We start from the raw sequence: 19,254 nt of genomic DNA, 5'->3' as shown, positions 1-19,254 counted from the left end.
CTTAGTGTTTTGGTTCAGCTACCGCAAACCCACGAAACGAGCTATTTTCAGAGTCAATATAAATGTTTGGATGACATTTCGAGTACTTGATTAACCCAGTCATTCCCGCAGCGTATCTAGATTGCGGGAGAGGGAGAGTGGACCTGTGTGGGCTTTAGAGACAGACAAGTGCAGTTAGAATCATAGTTCTCCTTAACTGGGGGTTTGTTGTTGTCATGATTGTTGCTTTCAGTATCTGACCTTTATTAAATGCTTTCTGTATGCCAGGGGCTATGGTAAGTACTGTCCAAAAGTCCTTCCTGCTAGCAAATTTATGAAATTGGTACTATCATCTCTGGCTTAGAATGGCAAGTTTAGCAGTTAAGAGTGGAGGCTCTGGAGTTAAATTGCCAGATTAAAATGCCAGCTCAGTTGCTGACGAGCACTGGGACCTCAAGCCTTTCACTTAACCTCTCTATGCCCCATTTCTCCATGTGGAAAATGCGGGTGATGACCATGCCTGCCTGCTAGGTAATTTGGAGGAAGAAATGGGTTAATATATGTGAATTAATCAGATCAGTGCCTCGCAAGGAGCAAGCCCTTGAATTTACACAATGTTGATGAGACATAGATGGAGAAATTTGCTCAAAGTCACAGAGCATCCAGATTTAAACTGCAGTCAGTTCTATTCCAGAGCCCACCCAAATGATTAACCATTAGAATACCCTAGTGTGGTCAGGAGACTTAACCTCCCTGAGCCTCAGTTTTTCTCACTGGTAAAATGGGAATAATGCTGTATCTCCTGTATAGCTGCTGTGAAGATTAAAATGCAATCATATAGGTAAGGGCACTATTCCAGAGCCCGGCCCAGAGCTGGGGATCAATTATTAAGAGCGATTTCTCCATTTCTATATCCAGATCTCTAGAATATATGTATGTATGTATCTGCGTTGTATATGCACTTACACACATATGCGTGTTATGTATAATGAGTTGCTATGTAAAATGACTTACTCTTTAAAGTTTCTGATGATATTGGAACTTTGGAATGGTTCAAAGTGTACTTTTATGAGTTTACTCCCATTTAAAAGAAGAATTGGATTGTTTTACGAGATAATTAAAAACAGTTTCCTTCTTAATAAAGTCTTACTCTGTTCCGATGGTTTGGAGTATGCCTTTTCTGGATTTTTAAAAGGAGTTTATCAAATGGTTAAGAATTGCCTAAATACTTTTCCTTTCACAAATATAGATTGACCAAAATTTCAATTTTTATATCACAGAGAGAAGAGACAGTTACAACCTAGCAGGCAGAAATGTGATGATATGTTTTTGCTGTTGTGCCTTTTTTTTGGTGTGTGTGGGAAAGGGTGTGATGTCATTTTGTCTCCACCCCCTGTGAGTAAGCCCACGGCAGAGCTAAGTGCAGCCGCCCGCCTCTGTCACTGGGAGACAGTCCACTTAAATGCAGTTCCAGGGTTGCGGGACGCCCACCAGCATCACTCCCCATGCGAGGTGGCAAATGCAACATGTTCACCAGCTTGGGGTGTCTACTTCTCTGTGGAAGTATTGCACTAGCCCTGGGAAATGCACAGAAATTGCCAAAAGGCAAGTAGCTCTGCTGTTTTGTGTTTTAAAAATAATTTTTTAAGAGATACTAGTTTTTAAATGTTGATATTAAATGTGATCTACTTTACCAGATTGGGGGGTGGGGGCGGAATACAGTTCTTCTGTGGAGAGTCAAAGTTCAGATGTGTGAAGGAGTTGCTTAAACTTTTACTTTTTTTTCTCCTCTGTTACTTAGTTTTCAATTGAATCTCTTTAATGCAAAAATGAAGACCAACTTCTTAGGTTTCACAGATGTTCACAGTAGCTTGAATGCTATAGATTCAAACTATTTTATTTGTATATTGAGTCATATGTAGATGGGTATGGTAGTCTATTAAAAAGACTCGTTTGGTGTTTTTATTGCCCTTCCCAGAGACTAAACCAGTACTGGCTTTAGGTTTAAAAGAAGCTAATTCTGAAACTTTGGATGGTGTAAACCTCACGCGTACTTGCTAACTTGGGGGTTGAGGGACGCTAGGCAGGGCACACCAAGGTAGGGTCATGTGCTAATTTGTAGACACTTCTCTCCAGGGGAGTTTGGAAGAGGGTTTGATCTGCTGGACTGGACACTCCCCCTTTTCCTGGCTAAACTGCTCTCATTTTAGTGTTGGTATTTTGTTTACAAATGCGATCAAAAGAAAATTAAACTTTCTAAATTTAGACCCTAAAAATCTTTTGCACCTATCAGCACCACCACAAGAGCTTGCCTCTCTCCTATCTTTGAACATAAACATTGCATGTACTTTTTTGTTTGTCTGCAGAGGCACTTTCTAAGCCAACTCCAGGTCAGTGAAGGCTTTTTATGGCTGCAGACTGTTGTAGTCAGCAGGATTATGAAAAACAGGCTGAACTTAACTATACAGTTATGATGGAAAATATTAGAAGTAATGCAGAGCCACAGGTTTGTCAAAAACCTGGTGTGCACAGAATCAGAAAGAAAGGTTGTTAGTGTCAGAATATCCAAAAGATCCTTCCTAGGTCCTCTCTTTGGATAGTTTGTTCCAAAATCATCTTGTCCCAAGTGAAAACTGTTTTCTCCTCATGTGATAAGTGAAACTTGAATCCAGAATGCGAGGGCTGGAGAATTTAGCTAGTTGATATTTCGTGTGGTGATGTAAAAAGCAATAAAAAGGGCTGAGTAAACCTTCTTAACTCTGATCAGATAATTATGCAGAAATAAATAAATAAATAAATACAAACATACACTATTAGATCTTTTTCTTCTATTAAGAATTTTGTTTCTTGATCAAGGTGAAAGTGTTTAAGTAAATCAATTAGGAGGCACAAGCATTTAGAATTAATTGTTCCTCCTGCTGAAATATTTAACAAGGACACATCATTTGAGAGAAGTTGGGTTTTCTCAGGCTCAGTACCTACAGATGGCTTTATTTTACCTCATATTCACTGTGTAGGGATGATAGCCATAATTTTGTTACTGCAGACTTCTGCAAATTCCAAATGCTTTAATTATCATGTTGCAATCACTGGATACAAATCTCTTGACACAGTTTTCCTTTATTTGTTGTGGTTAAAAGAAAAGTTGCCCAAAATGGCCACAAAACTTTGTCTAGTTCTTTGCACTTTAATTTGAAGAATTTTCATCCAGGTTTCCTTTGTAATTTTAAGAAATATCTGTGGCTTTGGTAATTGTTAAAAAGCCCTGTCAAATTAGAATAATTATATTATAAAATAATTGGCAGTCCCCTTGTCTCTGGTGCTATGTTTTTCTTTATTATGGAAGCTACTAGGGAACTTTCTTTTAGCTGAAATCACCTTTCTCAAACTGTGTTCCTAGAATAGGTGTACTGACCTCAAAAGGGGGTTGGGCAGGCATCTGCTCTCCACCCATAACTTAAGGAGTGTTCGTGCTTTGTTGTCTTTGGGGGAGTCTCAACAGATGTGAGAATTTCACAAGGTCTGAGAATTACTCAGTAAAAAAACCTGCCCAACATTTTTAACCCATTGTTTCTCAAACTCATTTGACTAAGAATCCTTTTTCTAGTGAAATAGCTCTAATATCTTGCTGGGGGCTTGTCTTTCACAGGACACCTTTGGGGAAATGCTGAGCTAAACAAGAACAGGGTGGGGAGGGGAATAAAAAGCGTTTCTATTCTTTTTCCTTCCCACTTTAGAGTTAGTTTTATATCATCTGTGATTTAAGAAGAGGATAGGATTTTGCAGCTGGACAGGACATTAGTGGTTGAGTGGTTGCCAGGCCTTTTGATTTATGAACTGGTAAAAAGACAGATATACTTTCACTATCAGGGTTCCATTACAGAGGACATACTTGAATTGTGTGAGGATGTTCAAAGAGGAAACAAAATCCCCATTGTTCATCAAAGCAAGCCATTTTAACATATTTATAAAATAAATGAATTTATACAAATAAGTCTATTGTTTTTATTTTTCTCTTTTCACCATGAACTAATGAAAATTTCATCATAGGCCACTATTTGGGAGCCACTGTCCTAGCTTAACTATTTATTTTACAAATGAAGACACCCAAAGGCAGGAGGGTTAGTAACTTTCCCCCATCGATGGCAGAACCAGGACTGGATTCCAGTCAGAAATCCATGTCCTGCCCTGTGAGCAGGCTTCTCTACCCCAAACCTTATGAGTTACATTGTGCAGTGTATGTGTGAATGCTACCCTTCTCGTGAATACAGTTTTTCCTGCAAATATCATAACCATTATCTTAATCTTCACATTTTCCCAAGAACATATCCTATACACACACATACACAAATTACTATATTTATATATCTGTATAATTGTCACATATAGTTGAGATATATATATATATATAGTTGGCTATTTATAAGAAAAATTATTTGTTAAATAAGATATCATTTTTCCCTTGTCTTATGCCTATTTGCATACCTAGCCACATATTTTGTTATAGAAAATAAGATATTGGAAGTCTTTCCTACTTTTCAAAAGCTTAGAGTAAAGTTAGAGACTATTACTAATGGATCTCTTCTCCTCTCTACCACTTAATGAGTATGTGTTTTGGCAAATCATTTACCTTGGCTAAGCCTCAGTTTTACAATAATGATAACTTATCTCATAGTGTTTTAGAATTAAATGAGATGAGATATAATGTTAATTGGGTCATAGAAAAATGGATCAATATTTAAAAATATGTACACTATAATTTGTGATCTTGTGTCCAAACTGACAGATCTCTTGAAGGGCAATGGATGTAGGTGTCATGTTCTTGGCAGAAAGGTGGGGCGAGGGAGTTGAGTGTTGCTCTACAGACAATGAGAGAAGACCTCTTCTAGACTCCATCCTGACCATCATCGACCAATGTTTGATTGTCAAGATCAAACATTGCTCTTATCTGTGGAAAGCTGTACTTTGGCCTCAGGATCAGCTTTCCCTGGGGATTGGTAAGGCCTCACGGAGCTTCCTGGAGAGATCCCCTTGTAACTGTCTTTCAGGAAGAGCATTAAAGCCGTAACATACAGGCCCTGAGAAGAATTACCACATCGTTTTACACTTTTGAAGCCCCTGTGCTCCAGTTACCTCTTGGAGTCTTTATTCTTGGCACCACAGAACTTTCCTTCCCTCACTGCATACCAGGCTCAGATAAAAACCACAGAGAACAACACGTAGTGAAGGAAGCCAACAAAAGCTCACAGTGGGACATGAGGGGCTTGACATACCTCTCTGCAGAAACTCCTGTGTGCGGAAGACTGTGATCAGCCGGCAGGCGAAGGCTACTATTTCTAGCTAATGCTATCAGTCCTGAGGCACGTGTGAGGAAAATCACAGAGGAACATCCAAGATACAAGTGTAATCAGATAGCCTGAAGGCATAAGGCTCTTGGGCACGACTCTTGGCATGTGGCTGAGCCAAGAGGCAGCTGGCTCTTTGCCGCTGGTTCTTACCTGTCAAGGTAGAAGTCACTGATTCCAAGGACAGAAAACAGGCGTGGATGGTATAACTCCATAGTTACTAATAACTCTTCTCAACATTTTTTGAGCTCAGATTGCCTGTGGTAATTCAGGGCTAAATATCTTTAATGTGGAAGATCTAAATTCTCAAAGCTCCCTATTAAGCAGGTATTCTACTGTTCTTATTTTACAGAGCATAAAATTGTTTTCAGAGTGCTTAAGTGATTTGCCCAAAGTCACACAGTCAGCACATGGCAAAAGACTATACCCTTAATTTCTGTGTAATATCAGTTCCCTGCTTTATGCGAAGATATACTAATTTATTCAAGTAGCAAATTATATTCCATGTATATGCAGAACACTGAGGCTAGGAGGACACAGCTTGGCACCTGTCTTCAAGGAGCTGACCAGTTAATGGAGGAGATGGGGATGTAAAGAAATAATTACAATAGAGTGAAATTATCCTCCAATTTGGGTGAAGCACAAAGAACTTTGAGAACAGCCAGAAGGACCCAATCTAGCTTGGAAGGATCACGAACTAGGAGAGGATAAAGTACTTAAGTAGAGGCCTGGAAGACAAATATAAATTTGGGCAAGCAAGAGGAGGGCTGAGAGGTGAGCGGCCTTCCCAACAGAGGCAGCTGCATGGCCAGACCCCAGACCACCCCACCCCCCCACCAGGTGCCCGTGCTCAGCAGGTGTTAAAGTACTCAGAGAAGAAGCCAGGACTGGGAAGTCCACACAGGATGCAACTGTGTCTTCCTGGTCTCTATCTGCCCTGAACTCCCCAAGATTGACAACAATGAGGGAGTAGAAGCCTGTCTTTGGAGAGGAGGACTCCTATGTCTTGCTCTGTAAACTTTCCCAGACACTTAGCTGGGGTCTGGCTCTCACTCTCCATGGATACCTCCCCATCTCACTTTGATAAAATTTCATGTATCACTCGAGTGGCCTAGTCCATTTCCCCAAAAGGTGATTGATACTTGCGAGGGGCTGGAGAGGATCTCTTTAATCTTAGGGTAGGGATGTTGGGGGGGAAATAGTGCGGAGTGCCAAAGAAGCCCAGTGGGTACGACTTGCTTTTAATAAGTGGTAAATATTTATGTGCTGGTGTCACCGTGGAAGGGTACATTGAGGACAATGGCTCCCCTGCCAAAAGGAAACCAAAAAAGTTTGAAAACCATGGGAGAATTATTTTCACATCTTTGACAGGTTTACAGTTTCTTGGCAGTTCATTGAAATGTTTGTCTATTCAAGCGGTGTTTCTTAAGCATCTACTAGGTAAGACTGAATGAGATCCAGCCCTTGCTATAAAAGTAACTTATGTTAAGAATGTAAAAATGGGTTAAATATAATTTGTTTTTATGCTGAGAGTATCATGTTTCGAACCCAAGGTTTAAAAATAAAGTTCCTCTGTGTTCATTATACATTCACTGGTTTAGTTTAGTTTTATAGATGGCTATATCAGACTATGAGACACTAAACAGTAAGGGATCTTAGCCTCTCTCCCTCTTTCAAGGTAATGGGGCACAGAGGAACAATTGAGAATAGAAGAATTTATCTATATTGTATCACAGAAAAGACAGCTAAAATGATTTTGTAGGTTCATGTGAGTTGACAGAAAGTTTGTCTAAGACAAAAGTAAGTTGTCTAATAAAGAGAGGGTCATTCAGGAGATGTGACCCACTGGGACACCATCCTCAGAAAGATTTTCCTTTTGCTTGTTTCCTGATTATCATTATAAAAGAAAGAATGTTGAAATATATAAACTTAAAGTGATTTAAGAATACATGTAAAATAAAAATATAAATAGGATATCTAGAGTGAGAGATATTAGAATAGTAAAATAAAAATGTAAAAATAAATAGCATCAGCTAAAGAAGGAACATGCTAAAAATAGAAAACCAAGGGTTTCAATACATACATTCTGTTAAAATCACATTTAAAGAATATGATAATGGGCATCCAGGTGGCTCAGTCGGTTAAGCATCCAACTCTTGGTTTCAGCTCAGGTCGTGATCTCAGGGTCCTGAGATGGAGTCCTGCACTGGGTTCCACACTCAACGGGGAGTCTGCTTACCCTCTCTCTCTCTCTGCCCCCCCCCCACTCATGCACTCTTTCTCTCTCAAATAAATAAATAAATCTTTAAAAAAAACCTGTTTAATAAATAAAAAGAATGTAACAACCATATTACTCTATAACAGGCATGGTGTTTAATGCTAAGTGTTTACATAAATTATCTCATTTTATCCTCATGCCTATGAAAGGTATGTTATTATTTCTCCCATTCCACAGATGAGAAACTAAGCTTAAAGAGTTTGTTAGTTATCTGTTGATGCATAACAAAATACCACAAACTCATCAGCTTAAAATAACCCACATTTATTATCTCACAGTTGCTGTGGGTTAGGACAATGAGTCTGGCTTAGCTGAGGCTTCTCCTTGGATGTCTTTCACAGGTGGAACAGAGAGTTGGCCAGGGCTGGGGCCTCATATGAAGGCTGAACAGAGAGTTGGAAGTTCTTGTGCTTGTTGGTAGGATTCAGTTTCTTGAGGAACACTGGCTGTTGACCAGAGGTCATGTCAGTTTTCTTTGCCACATGGGCATTTCTATTATGGCTGCTTGCTTCATCAAAGTGTACAAGCCCAGATGAATCTGCAGGCAAGATGAAAATTATAGACTTATGTAGCTTAATCATGGAAGTGAAAGCCTATCACCTTTTCCATATTCTATTGGTTAGAAGCAACTCATTTCCTGTCATATAAGGTGGTTACACCAGAGAATGACTACCAGGAGAAAGGGATTATTGGGGGTTGTCTTAAAGCCTACCCACCACAAAATGGTCAATGGCTGTTAGGGTCATATAGCTAGTAAGTGATACAGTGGAACTGTGAATATAAGGAAATCTAACTCCAGAGAATATACTGGTTTGAGCACGAGTACCCATCCACTTCCCATAGAATTCAGCCTTTAGTGCCAGATGCCCATTAGGCATACTGCCAATTTATCTCCCTACATGGTTAGGGTCAATTCTAGGAAATTGCTGAGAATAGAGATAAATATGATAAGCGCAAAGACTTAAGGGAAATATTGAGGACACAATTTTCTGTATGCAAGAATCCAGTCAATGCCTGGATTCCTCTGCTGATTTCCTCTGTGGCACATCGTATGTGGTCAGTCCCATGTAGAGGGATATGCAAAGTAAATTCTCCCCAAATAGAAGCTCTGTTTTTCATTGTAAAACTTAGATGCCACCATCTCTCAAACAGAAAGAGAAAACATAAGACAAAGCAAAAATCTTCTTTAACAAAATAAATAAATATTAAGAAAGTAGCCCCTATTGAGTTGATGACACAGTCCCCATAAAATATGCTTCTGAAACATTCAGATCCATTTTGCTGTTAATAAAGCAATTCTTCCATATGCTCTAAGAATCAAAACAAAATTTAGGTTGTACACAGGATATATTCTTAACATATCTAGAACCTTGTAGAATGTTTAATACTAGAGTATCCTGTGTGTGTGTTTTTCTCTAGCCCACGGTCTCTTCCTGTGTTGGGATTATCCCAAGGACTAGGAGGTTCACGGTAAGAAGGGTAAACTTCTACTTTGTTGAAGTTCTGTGGACAGGAAGACTGAATCAGGGCTCACTCTGCCACTCATGTTAGCTTGGGGTCCCCACCAAGAGCCTTCCACAGTGAGAATTTTAGGGTGTGTTGTAGGTTTCCCTGCTCTAACAAAACCCTGACTTGTATTCCCAGTGATTTTGATAGAAATTTGGGAACATTAAAGCTAGCCTGAGGTTTTTAGGCTCTTTTGGCACAGTCAGCTAATGTTCCTCCCTGTGGAATTCTGAAAAGGAGGTAGAAGATGTGATGCCTTCATAGAAAGTTCATTATTGTTCTCCAGTCACAGACTATACACCTAAGTCTACACATTAGAAAACGAAACCAAGTCCACCTACTCCAAGCACCTGCTGGTCAGATTAGAAATTAATTTTAGATAAAGTTGAGATCCAGTTCAAGCTTCACTGGTGATATAACAATTCAATGTTTTCTTTTAAAGTAAGTTTAGCTCTTGGGACACCTGGGTGGCTCGGTCAGCTGAGCGGCTAACTCTTGCTTTCAGCTCAGGTCATGATTTCGGGGTTGTGAGATCAAGTCCCATGTCCAGCTCCGCACTCAGCATGGAGTCTGCTTGAGATTCTCTCCCACTGCTGCCCTCCCTCTGCTCCTCTCCCAGCTCATGCTCTCTCTCTCAAAATAAATTTAAAAAAGGTATTTAGCTCTGAGTACAAATACTATAACATCTATCCTGATAGTTGTAACCCTCACTGCACATTAGAGTAATTGAAAGTTTTCAAAAGTATCAGCAGAGCTGTGTTTCCCTACTCAGTTATGATTTGATTGGCCTGGGGTGGAAGAGTTTTAAAAATTCCTCAGGTGATTCCAATACGACCAGAGTTCAGAACCACCGATCTACAGTTTTGAAAATTTGTATGTTTAAGTGCTTGATAAATCTTCCTGGATGAGTGCAGAGTAAAATTTAAAAGTTAGAAGTAAAGCATTTTGCTATTTAGGTTTTAACATCAATTCAAAGATGATTTTTATTTTTTTTCTGCTTTGTTCTAGAATTTTAAAGCCTTATTTGGAAAATTTTTGAGACTCCCTTCTCAGACTACATAGAATAAGGAAATGTTTAAAATTGAGATTAACATTTGTTTTTGGTATTAGAAAATAAGTGCTAATCTCTACTTTTATAAAATCTCAGAAACTAGATCTGAGAAACTATGGTTGATTGTGTTTTTCAGGACTGGACTAAGTTTATTCACTTTGTTATTCAATTAGCATTTTTTAAAAAAATCAATATTAGGATTACAAAGATAAGTAAGACATTTCCTGCCTCCAAGGACTTTGAGAAAGTTGTACTCAAAATTATTTGGCCACAGAAAAGTAATTTTCTTTTAGATGAAACTGTTGGTGTCTTAATTCTTTATCCTTATTTAGCAAAAATTTGCAAGAGTTATGCTATTTCATTGTGTTGCCATGCACTAGCTTTCAGTGATATATATGTGACAAAAACAAATTAATGTAACATATTAAGAAAAACAAAGCACTCCATGATCCTAGTTAATGCAAAATGAAGTTAAGGAAATGTACAATGAATTTCCGTCTTAGATAAAGGTCCAAGTTATATGAATCACCTTTGGAAATGGTGATTGTTCATGTTTACTATATACGTTCCAGCTCATCTTCTTTCTGTTTTATGTTAAGGATAATTTGTGAGCACATAGGATGGCTTATAATCTGAAACATCTTTGAAATGTATTCCACTGGATTTCTAATAAAACAAAGGGTCTGTCCTCTCTGAGTGGAGAATAAACCCTTGCTAGCAAAGCTTGGGGTATTTTGCTTCCGACAAGATGCCCAAACAGAGTTGAAGATTTCCTTTCTCCTTAAATGCCATTCTTTGATTTTTCCATTCTGATAACTGATAAGAAAACATTCTGGTTTTCCAAGGGCCCTGCTGAGAGTCCCCTGTGCGCACATGTGCGTGTGAGCCCTAACAGGCCTTCCTTTTCTGAGAGCAGCAGATTCTGTCGTTGAAGGAGGAGTTTGGGGCAGCTGCCAATGTCATGCTGGCAGAGAACTCTGGAATTCAGTCCTGTTACAGATATGCCAGCAAGGGATACAGGTCAGAGTTTTCTTCTCCTTTCCCTTTCCCAGATGGAGTTAAAGCCTCTCTAGGTAGTAAGTGTAGGACAAGGTATCAGATGATCTGAAGAACAGCCCCTCCTTCCTTCTGCGGGCTCATCCTCTTCAAACACCCAATGATCCTGTTGTCACAGAATTCCCTAATTACTCATATTTTTACCAGAATTAGAAGGAAAATTATGCTGGCCATGTTCTTCCATTGAGGTTTAGTCTGGTGTTTCATCCTGAATTGAAATGGCAAATACTGGAAAACAGCAACAGGGGCTAGTGGGCGAAGTGCAGGAGTAAATGCGAGTCTGGGCAAGTGAACTGACCTTGCTGAAATCAGATCTGCTTCCCTGAGGCAAGAGTATAAGAAAAACAACAGTTCTCTTTTTAGCTTCCACTAATCAATAATAGTAGGGTGGCTTTAACGGTTTGTTGTTGTTGTTGTTGTCTTGGTAGTAACTTCCTTAACCTAAGTAAGAGGGGATGTGAAGGGGCTCAGTTAGTTAAGCGTCTGCCTTCGGCTCAGGTCATGATCCTGGGGTCCTGGGATCTAGTCCTGCATTGGGCTCCCTGCTCAGGACTTCTCCCCCTGCCTGCCACTCCCCCTGCTTCTGGTGCGATCTCTCTCTCTCTCTCAAAAAAAAAGAGGAGATGTGAAGACCAGATGCATTTTTGGAAAATCCTCTAGCCATGGCAGCTAGAGGAAGACCACCGGGATGCTCTGGTCTCCTAGACCCTTCCTGAAAGGATGCTGAGTTATCAAAGTGCTCCATTGCTGGATGGCAGAGTTTCCTGGGCCTGGGCCTGTAGTGGGTCAGCCACACAGTGACACAGGGCCTGAGGAGAGGAACCACGTCACTGTGGATTTTTTTAAGCATAATTCTTGTCATCAGCATCCTGCTCCTGTTCCTTTATCCAACACTCTGCAGGGGTTTGGAAGGCCCAGATCAGAGCAGATTTACCTTTTATTGTGAAAGATTTGGGAGCATGATTGTGGTCCTTGGTCAGTTTTATCCCCACATACCCTTGGGATGCAGTTCTGTGTGACTTGAATTTCCCCTGGATGCCTGCTACCCTCTGTCTAGCCAACTCTCGGGTACTGTGCTGGTCTGATCAGCCACTTAATGAGACTTTTTTTCCTGCCCTCTCTTTTTGTTCCTAATCTTCCTTTCCTTTCATTCTCCTTCTCTCTCCCTTTTCCTCATACTACCCTCCTTTCCTCTTTCTCCGTCAACACCAAAGGAATCCTCAGAACATTCTGCTGGCTTCCACCCCCAGCCTTTTCTGCTGGCCACTTGGACGCTCATTTTCACCTCACAGCTGACTCTTTATTTGTTCAGATACAGCAGGAATCATCCTTTTGGAAGACAATGCACACTTCATAACTTTTTTGAGGGGACAGTGGGTGTTTCTGTGTCATGCTAAATGTTCCACTTGACTGAAAATATGGTTTCCCACTCATTTATCTTGGCATCAGCAAGCTTGCAAAAAGCACAGATTTACATTCATCTGATAAGCTCTGTGCCTATCAGATTGGACAAACCATAATTGTATATTAACACCACAGTTCATTTTTAAATGGTTTTAAAGAAGGCCTAAGTTATTACATCTCTTGAATTATGGCAACAACCAATGCACAATAAAAGCCAGATACAACGGTGATATTATGTAAAGTCACTTTTCTATTTATTCCTGGATTTTTGTTCCATTGTAGTTGTTGGGGTTTAATGTTTTGAAGAACTTGAAGAGAACTTTGCTGTTTTCCAGGGGCTCGTTGAGTTAGATGTTAAGTTCATAACCATGTTTCTCTTCATTTCACTGGTAGCCAACAGTTCCTTGAAACTGAGTTTTTGTATCAAATGTCCCCGTAAAATGAGATCCCCAAATTGGCAACTGGATCACAGTTGGAGGCATTTAATGCCATTTCAATGTGCCAGTCTCCCTCTTTGATCTCTGTTTCTCCGGCTCCCCCTTTGCTTTGCTATACTCAACAGATGCCTTCCAAATCTTTCTCTCTTTCCAGCCTCCTCTTTTCCGCTTTCATGTCTTTTTCAAGTTCTAACCCTTGTGCTAGAAGAATTCCAGTATCTCTGCCACAGAAACTTTATATATTCTATTGGCTTCTAGACCTTTTCAACCATGGCCTATAGTAATAATGACTAGTGAAAAAATATATATATATAAAATTAGGTTTCCAGATTCAGGTGTGGGTGCTTACACATGCGTGTGCCATGCTGAATTATTGTGCTGGTTCTCCTTGAGATGCTAACCAAAAACCAATAAATATGAAATAGATGAAAGATCTAGAAATGGGTTAAACTTGGTGTGGTGCACCATTGATTTTTGATTGATTAACATACCAGTATTACTGTGGTTTAAGGTTTTGCTCTTATATGGAACAATCTAGTTGAAAAATCTTTATAAACAGTCTTTCACTGGAGCAAGTGATTATTTTTTTATCCTGTTTTGGAAAACAGTAACTCAAATTTTAAATATTGATATTACAATTCAATCTCCAGAAAGACTGATAAAAATATCCATAAGTCACTTAAGGAGGTGACAATACTTCATACTCCTGGTTAGTCAAAATTCCTTCTCCACATACTCTTGGCAAGAAATCTCATTTTCACAATTTTTCACCAATGTGTCAGTGCTTTTTCAAATACTTTCAGGTGCCTTTCTCAGCTCTTTACAAAGAACACAATTTAATTTTATAATCCCCTATATTTGTCAGCTGAATTGCATTATATAACACTTGTTCTTAATCAGCCATTCATTCTAAGCATCTGTTTTCACTTATGTCAGAAAATTAAGACAAGTATTTACTGTAGCATTTTCCAAAGTCGTCATAACCCATGCTCACATGTCATCTGTAAGGTTTTGTGGTATCCCAGAAACATCCATTTCAAACATTCTTTTTCATGGCCAGAGTTTCATAGGCCACAAAGGGACCACAGGCGTTAACACTAAATAAACTTCCTGTAAATTATATTATCAAATAATTTAAAAGGCATTAAAGGATAAGCATTAGCAAAGTCAAGATCTTTTTAGGGATATTTCTTTCTAGGCACTTTCTTATTTTGTGAGAGTGTTTTTTTCTTCCTTTTTTTTTTTTTTTTTTTTTTAAGGGGAAGACCATGTACCTCCATTTATCTGCTTTGAAACTAAAGTCTCTCTCCCACTTACTCTTCCTCCTTTATGGTACTTGCATCCTACATCCATCCACAAGCTCTGGTTGTGGAAGATGGGAATAGGAAAATAAAGCTATGAATTTTGTTTTATTGAGACACAGCTGTTTAACAAACCTGGAGATAATAATTCTCAGACTATACTGAAGAGCAAGGAATCACTAAAAGTGGTGGTTTTCAAGCCTGAATGAGTATCAGAATCATCTGGAGGGCTTATTAAACCTCAGCATCCTGGACACCATCCCCAGAGTTTCTGACTCAGTGGATCAGAGGTGAAGTGGCCCAGAGGTGAAGTGGCTGCATTTCTCTCAAGTTTCCAGGTGCCGCTGGTGCCACTGGCCCTGGGACCACATTTTTGCAAACCACTGACTTAGTGAATCTCTTAAGTATACAGAGCCCTATCTTCCCCATCCCCTCCCTTCATGTCCCCTACCCCTTACTACACTCACACAAGATTCTGATTTAGTAGGTCTAATAATTTGCATGTTTAGCAACTATCACTGCTGATTCTGGTGAGATTAACTGTGTATAGAGAAATAATACTGATCTTTTTATATAATCAACACCAAGTACTGAGACATTAATTCAAAGAAAGTGGTTAAGAGTAACTTAGCTAGCTTATTATAGCTCTATAAACTTGGAGAACCCATGGTTTCCATTGTTCAGTATGGGATGCACGTCTGCAGAAAAAAAATTAGCTTGAGACAGTAAGTTCACCACTAGTTCTTGTGATGAACTTCTGTTTGCCTTTATACCTAGAAACCACCTTTTTCCATACCTGGCCGGAGCTTTGAGCAGCATTCACCATTAATGTAACCTTGTTTGGTAGTGAGTAATGTTTAAAACTGGGGCTTCAAAGTTTTTGGTGACATTATGAGATATTAGTGAGAGTCATTCGCTTGTGTATATATATATGTTAAAGTTAATGCTTAATATTAGCCTGAAGCATCTGTTAAGTGTAACCCAAACTCAAGAAATCCTCCTATAAACAGTTCACTTTACCAGGTCAATCAAGAAAAATAACAAGTGTGAAACTGAAGATGAATTTGATCCTTTCCATACAAGTTCTTTGTTATTTTTACTTACATAGACTGTTAGCCAGCCTCTCAGTTAATACTGGACATAAACCTATTATTGAGCATTAGCTATGACATTTGTATTTGGTGGCCAGCTGAAAACACTGCATGGTTTAGAATTTCTTTTCTTAGCTCTGGAAGTCCATAAAACTCTTGAAGTTGTATGTAAAGGAGTGTACTTATATGTACATTTTGGAGGGTATTTGCCCTGAGGTATTGAGATTCTCAAAGATGTCTAGAAGCCAATAAAAGTTAAGAGCCATATGTCTAAACAGATGCCTTTTACTGAGTTAGAATTAGGATGTATCAGGTAAGTGGCTAGAAGGATTACCACTCTGTGCATAGAACACACAGAAAGGGCTTTGAGATGGTTCTGAAAAATCTCAAACTTCACAACTAAGATGTGAGCACAGTTTGTTTTATGCTGTTGGTTTTGTTGTGGTGCAAAAAATTTAAATGTGGAAGTATAGCATTCAAATGACTGACCCTCAGTGGTCTTCCTCTCCTGGTATTCATGCCTTTGTAGAGTCCCCTCGCATACTGAAACATGGCTGGCCTATTTTCCATTAGCATACAGAGGAAGTGAAATGAAGATGTGTGACTTCTGAGGGTAGGTAATAAAAGACATTGCAGTTCACACCTGGCTCTTGATCTTGGATCACTCAAACTGGAGAAGTCATGTGGAGAGGTCCACATGAGAAACTGAGACTTCTTCCTCCCCATAGCCAGCACTAATTTGCTAGCCATAGGAATGCACCATTTTCGAAGTGCATCCTCCAGTCCCAGTCAAGCCTTCAGATGATTGCAGCTCTGGTCAATATCTTGACTGCATCTCATAGAGATTCTGAATTGTAACGACCTAGCCAAACTGTTTCCAAGTTCCTTCCTGATCCACAGCAACTGTGTGGATAATAAATGTTTATTGCTGTTTAAGTCTCTAAGCTTTGGGTTAATTTATTATGTAGCAATAGATAATTAATACAGAGAGTACCTTTTTACTGTAATTTAAAGGATGATTTAAGTGGAGTAAAAATAGGATGAGAAATACAGATCATTTTATTTATTGGCATATGGCTTTGATAGGTAAAAGATAAGTGGAAATAAATTCTGGAGGATAATTTTTAGATCCATTACAAAAAAACTGGGCATAAATGTTGACCAAAGAGTGACTGAAAACAATATGTGAACATATATTGTTCTAAAATAATCACAGGGGGCGCCTGGGTGGCTCAGTTGGTTAAGCAACTGCCTTCGGCTCAGGTCATGATCCTGGAGTCCCTGGATCGAGTCCCGCATCGGGCTCCCTGCTCGGCAGGGAGTCTGCTTCTCACTCTGACCCTCCCCCGTCTCATGTGCTCTCTCTCATTCTCTCTCTCTCAAATAAATAAATAAAATTTTAAAAAAAAATAAAATAAAATAATCACAGAAAATGTTTGATAGTTTAGAGCAGTTTAAAGACCATGTCTTCTGAGAACTTAATAGATGGCCTTGACTTCCATTCCAGAGGCCATTTCAGGACTGGCCCAAAGCCAAGGGTGAGTCCGTATTGGATATGCTATCATTTAGGAAAGTTGACCTGTGCCCAAGAGAGCCTAAAGAGAACCAGATCAAGATCCACCCTGTAGCTGACCTACATCCCTGAATTCCCCTGAGGAACAAATGGGCCTCCTGGGACAAAGTTGGATCAGGCCAGGCTTTTATCTCCTTAGCCTTTGGCCTTGGCTTTGACCTAATGCTAAAGTTTATGTCATGGCATTCTTCATTAATTATATCTTCAGGGTAGGCATTTGTGAAGTTTCTTGTCTCTTATAGAAAAACATTTTATAAGCACCTAACTAATGTTAGGAGGAATAAAGATATAAAGAAGAATAATGGTTACCATTCCTGTGGAGTTTATATCCTAGCAAAAGAAATAGATGAACTAAACAGGATACTACAATGTAATAAATGCTCTAGCTGTATCTGACCTCTAGTGTGACTTCATTAATGAATGTGATTAGTGCTTTAAGCTGAACTCATTTACTCCCTTCAAAAATACCATTGTTTATAAAATGATTACAAAGAAAAATCAGACACTTATCAGTTGCTAAGACCTTATTAACAAAGCAAGTAACAAAACATAAAATTAGGTAAGCAGTTTCCATCCAGTTGGTCTGTTCTTTGGTCAGTCAATATCTGGGTCTCTTGGATGATATAGGTCACAAGGGATAAGGAGTCTTCCAGCTTAGTCCCTCTCTCCAGACCAAATTCCAGTCTAGATCCCAAGTATTTTTTTACTAATGTGTATCATCATTCAAGGAATCACGAGGCTCCATGAAAGCTCTTGCTTTCATGCAGGTTCAAGGCACCATGGACTTGATCTTCCCAGAGTGTCTTATCAGAGTTGCCAAGGAAGGACTGTTTTAGCAGTAAAAACAGCTCATTTCCTACCACTCCTTTATCCACTGTTGATGAACACACCTAATTAAGTAAAACATTCAGGCTTTTGAAGCAGACTTGAGTTGTGAGGGATGGTGTGGCAAAGAAAAAAGTCAGGGAAGGCCAAAAAATTGAGTCAAATCTGAAACCATCCAAACAGGCAGTGTGCCACTAAAAGAGTCACAACTGTGACTAGAGATCAACTGTTTTAGAATCCTTTTCTCACTCTGTCCTGGAAGGTGAAGGACCCCTCATCCTCACTGGCTCTTCTCTTCCAAGGTGGCCCGTGGCATTCACTCCTAAGTGACTTTGCTCCTTGGACTCACATATTGCTTTTAGGTTCCATTTTGTCATCATGCTTTACTGTTTTATTACAGTATAACACAAAAGGGAAGAAACTTCCAATGATTAAAGGCTTTTATCTACATTCAAATGTAAACATTTTTACTTTCTCAGTATCTTTCCCTTTTTTCTAAGATAACATGATTATAACCATATTCTTTAAGAAACTCTCTATACTGTTTTTAATATATGTAATTGTTAAATAATCTTGGAATCAATATGTTAAAAGTAACAAACTTCTCATAAAACAGAAGAAATAGTTTGCCTAGACTGTCTGCAAACAACTTGCCTGTTGTATCTTAGAGAAAGAGAATCTCAAACAGCATCTTGGACAGGTTTTCAGGGTCGTGAGATGGAGCCCCGTGTCGGCCTCTGCACTCAGTGCGAAGTCTGCTTGGGATTCTCTCTCTCTCCCTCTCCCTCTCCTTCTCCCTCTCCCTGCTTGCACACACTCACTTGCTCTCTCTCTCAAATAAATAAATAAAATCTTAAAAAAAATAAAATATTCTTTTGTAGTTATAGCTTAATCTAGAGGATAGGCAACTTTCCTCTTTCCTTCAAAATTTAAACACACTATGAAAGATGTCTCTGTTTCCTATTTGTCTACTCTTGTTTCATCCAATCTGATAAACTGTTATATTTTGTCAATTTCAGTCAAGATATAAAGCATTTTTATCACCCCAGAAAATTCCATCATCCTCCTTTGTAGTCAATCTCTTATCCCTACTCCCAGCCTCTGACAACCACTTATCTGATTCTGTCTCTATATTTTTGCCCTTTCAGAATGTCCTATAAAGCACAAACATGGAAAAAATATAGCATTAAGCAGACTGTGTAAAGGACGCATGTTTACAGTCTGAGAGCTGAAACAAGGAGGCAGAGTGTTGCCCTGTTCAGCCTCAGCTGAAAATATGCATATCAGGTAGCTCAAATTTTTTGCCTCTCTATGCATGTCCACAAATGACCACAAAAGTGCTGCAGGTATTGATTTGGGGGTTATAAATAAATTTTAGCGAGTAGGGAAAATTCGCAGAGTCTGCTAA

The 19,254-nt window shown here is 39.2% G+C and overlaps 1 protein-coding gene across 24 annotated transcripts in view; it reads left to right on the top strand.

The window, feature by feature from the left end:
• The first annotated feature begins 1,403 nt into the window (after positions 1–1,403).
• The window catches only part of ABI3BP (ABI family member 3 binding protein), a 240,050-nt gene continuing 222,199 nt past the window's right edge, over positions 1,404–19,254 (top strand). For 22 of the 24 annotated variants that reach the window (XM_035015258.1, XM_035015259.1, XM_035015250.1 and 19 more), the window contains exon 1: positions 1,404–1,584. In XM_035015258.1, the coding sequence (XP_034871149.1) occupies positions 1,485–1,584 (100 nt within the window). In that variant the 5' untranslated portion in view covers positions 1,404–1,484. The remainder of the gene's footprint in view (positions 1,585–19,254) is intronic. The other 2 variants (XM_035015262.1, XM_035015265.1) reach the window with 2 other exon arrangements.

This window comes from Mirounga leonina, unplaced genomic scaffold (assembly GCF_011800145.1).
Source record: "Mirounga leonina isolate KUSES-001 unplaced genomic scaffold, KU_Mleo_1.0 Mir_169, whole genome shotgun sequence".
Lineage (NCBI taxonomy): Eukaryota > Metazoa > Chordata > Mammalia > Carnivora > Phocidae > Mirounga > Mirounga leonina.
Note: the sequence above shows the minus strand (reverse complement) of the source record. Positions and strands in the feature narration are given on the sequence as shown.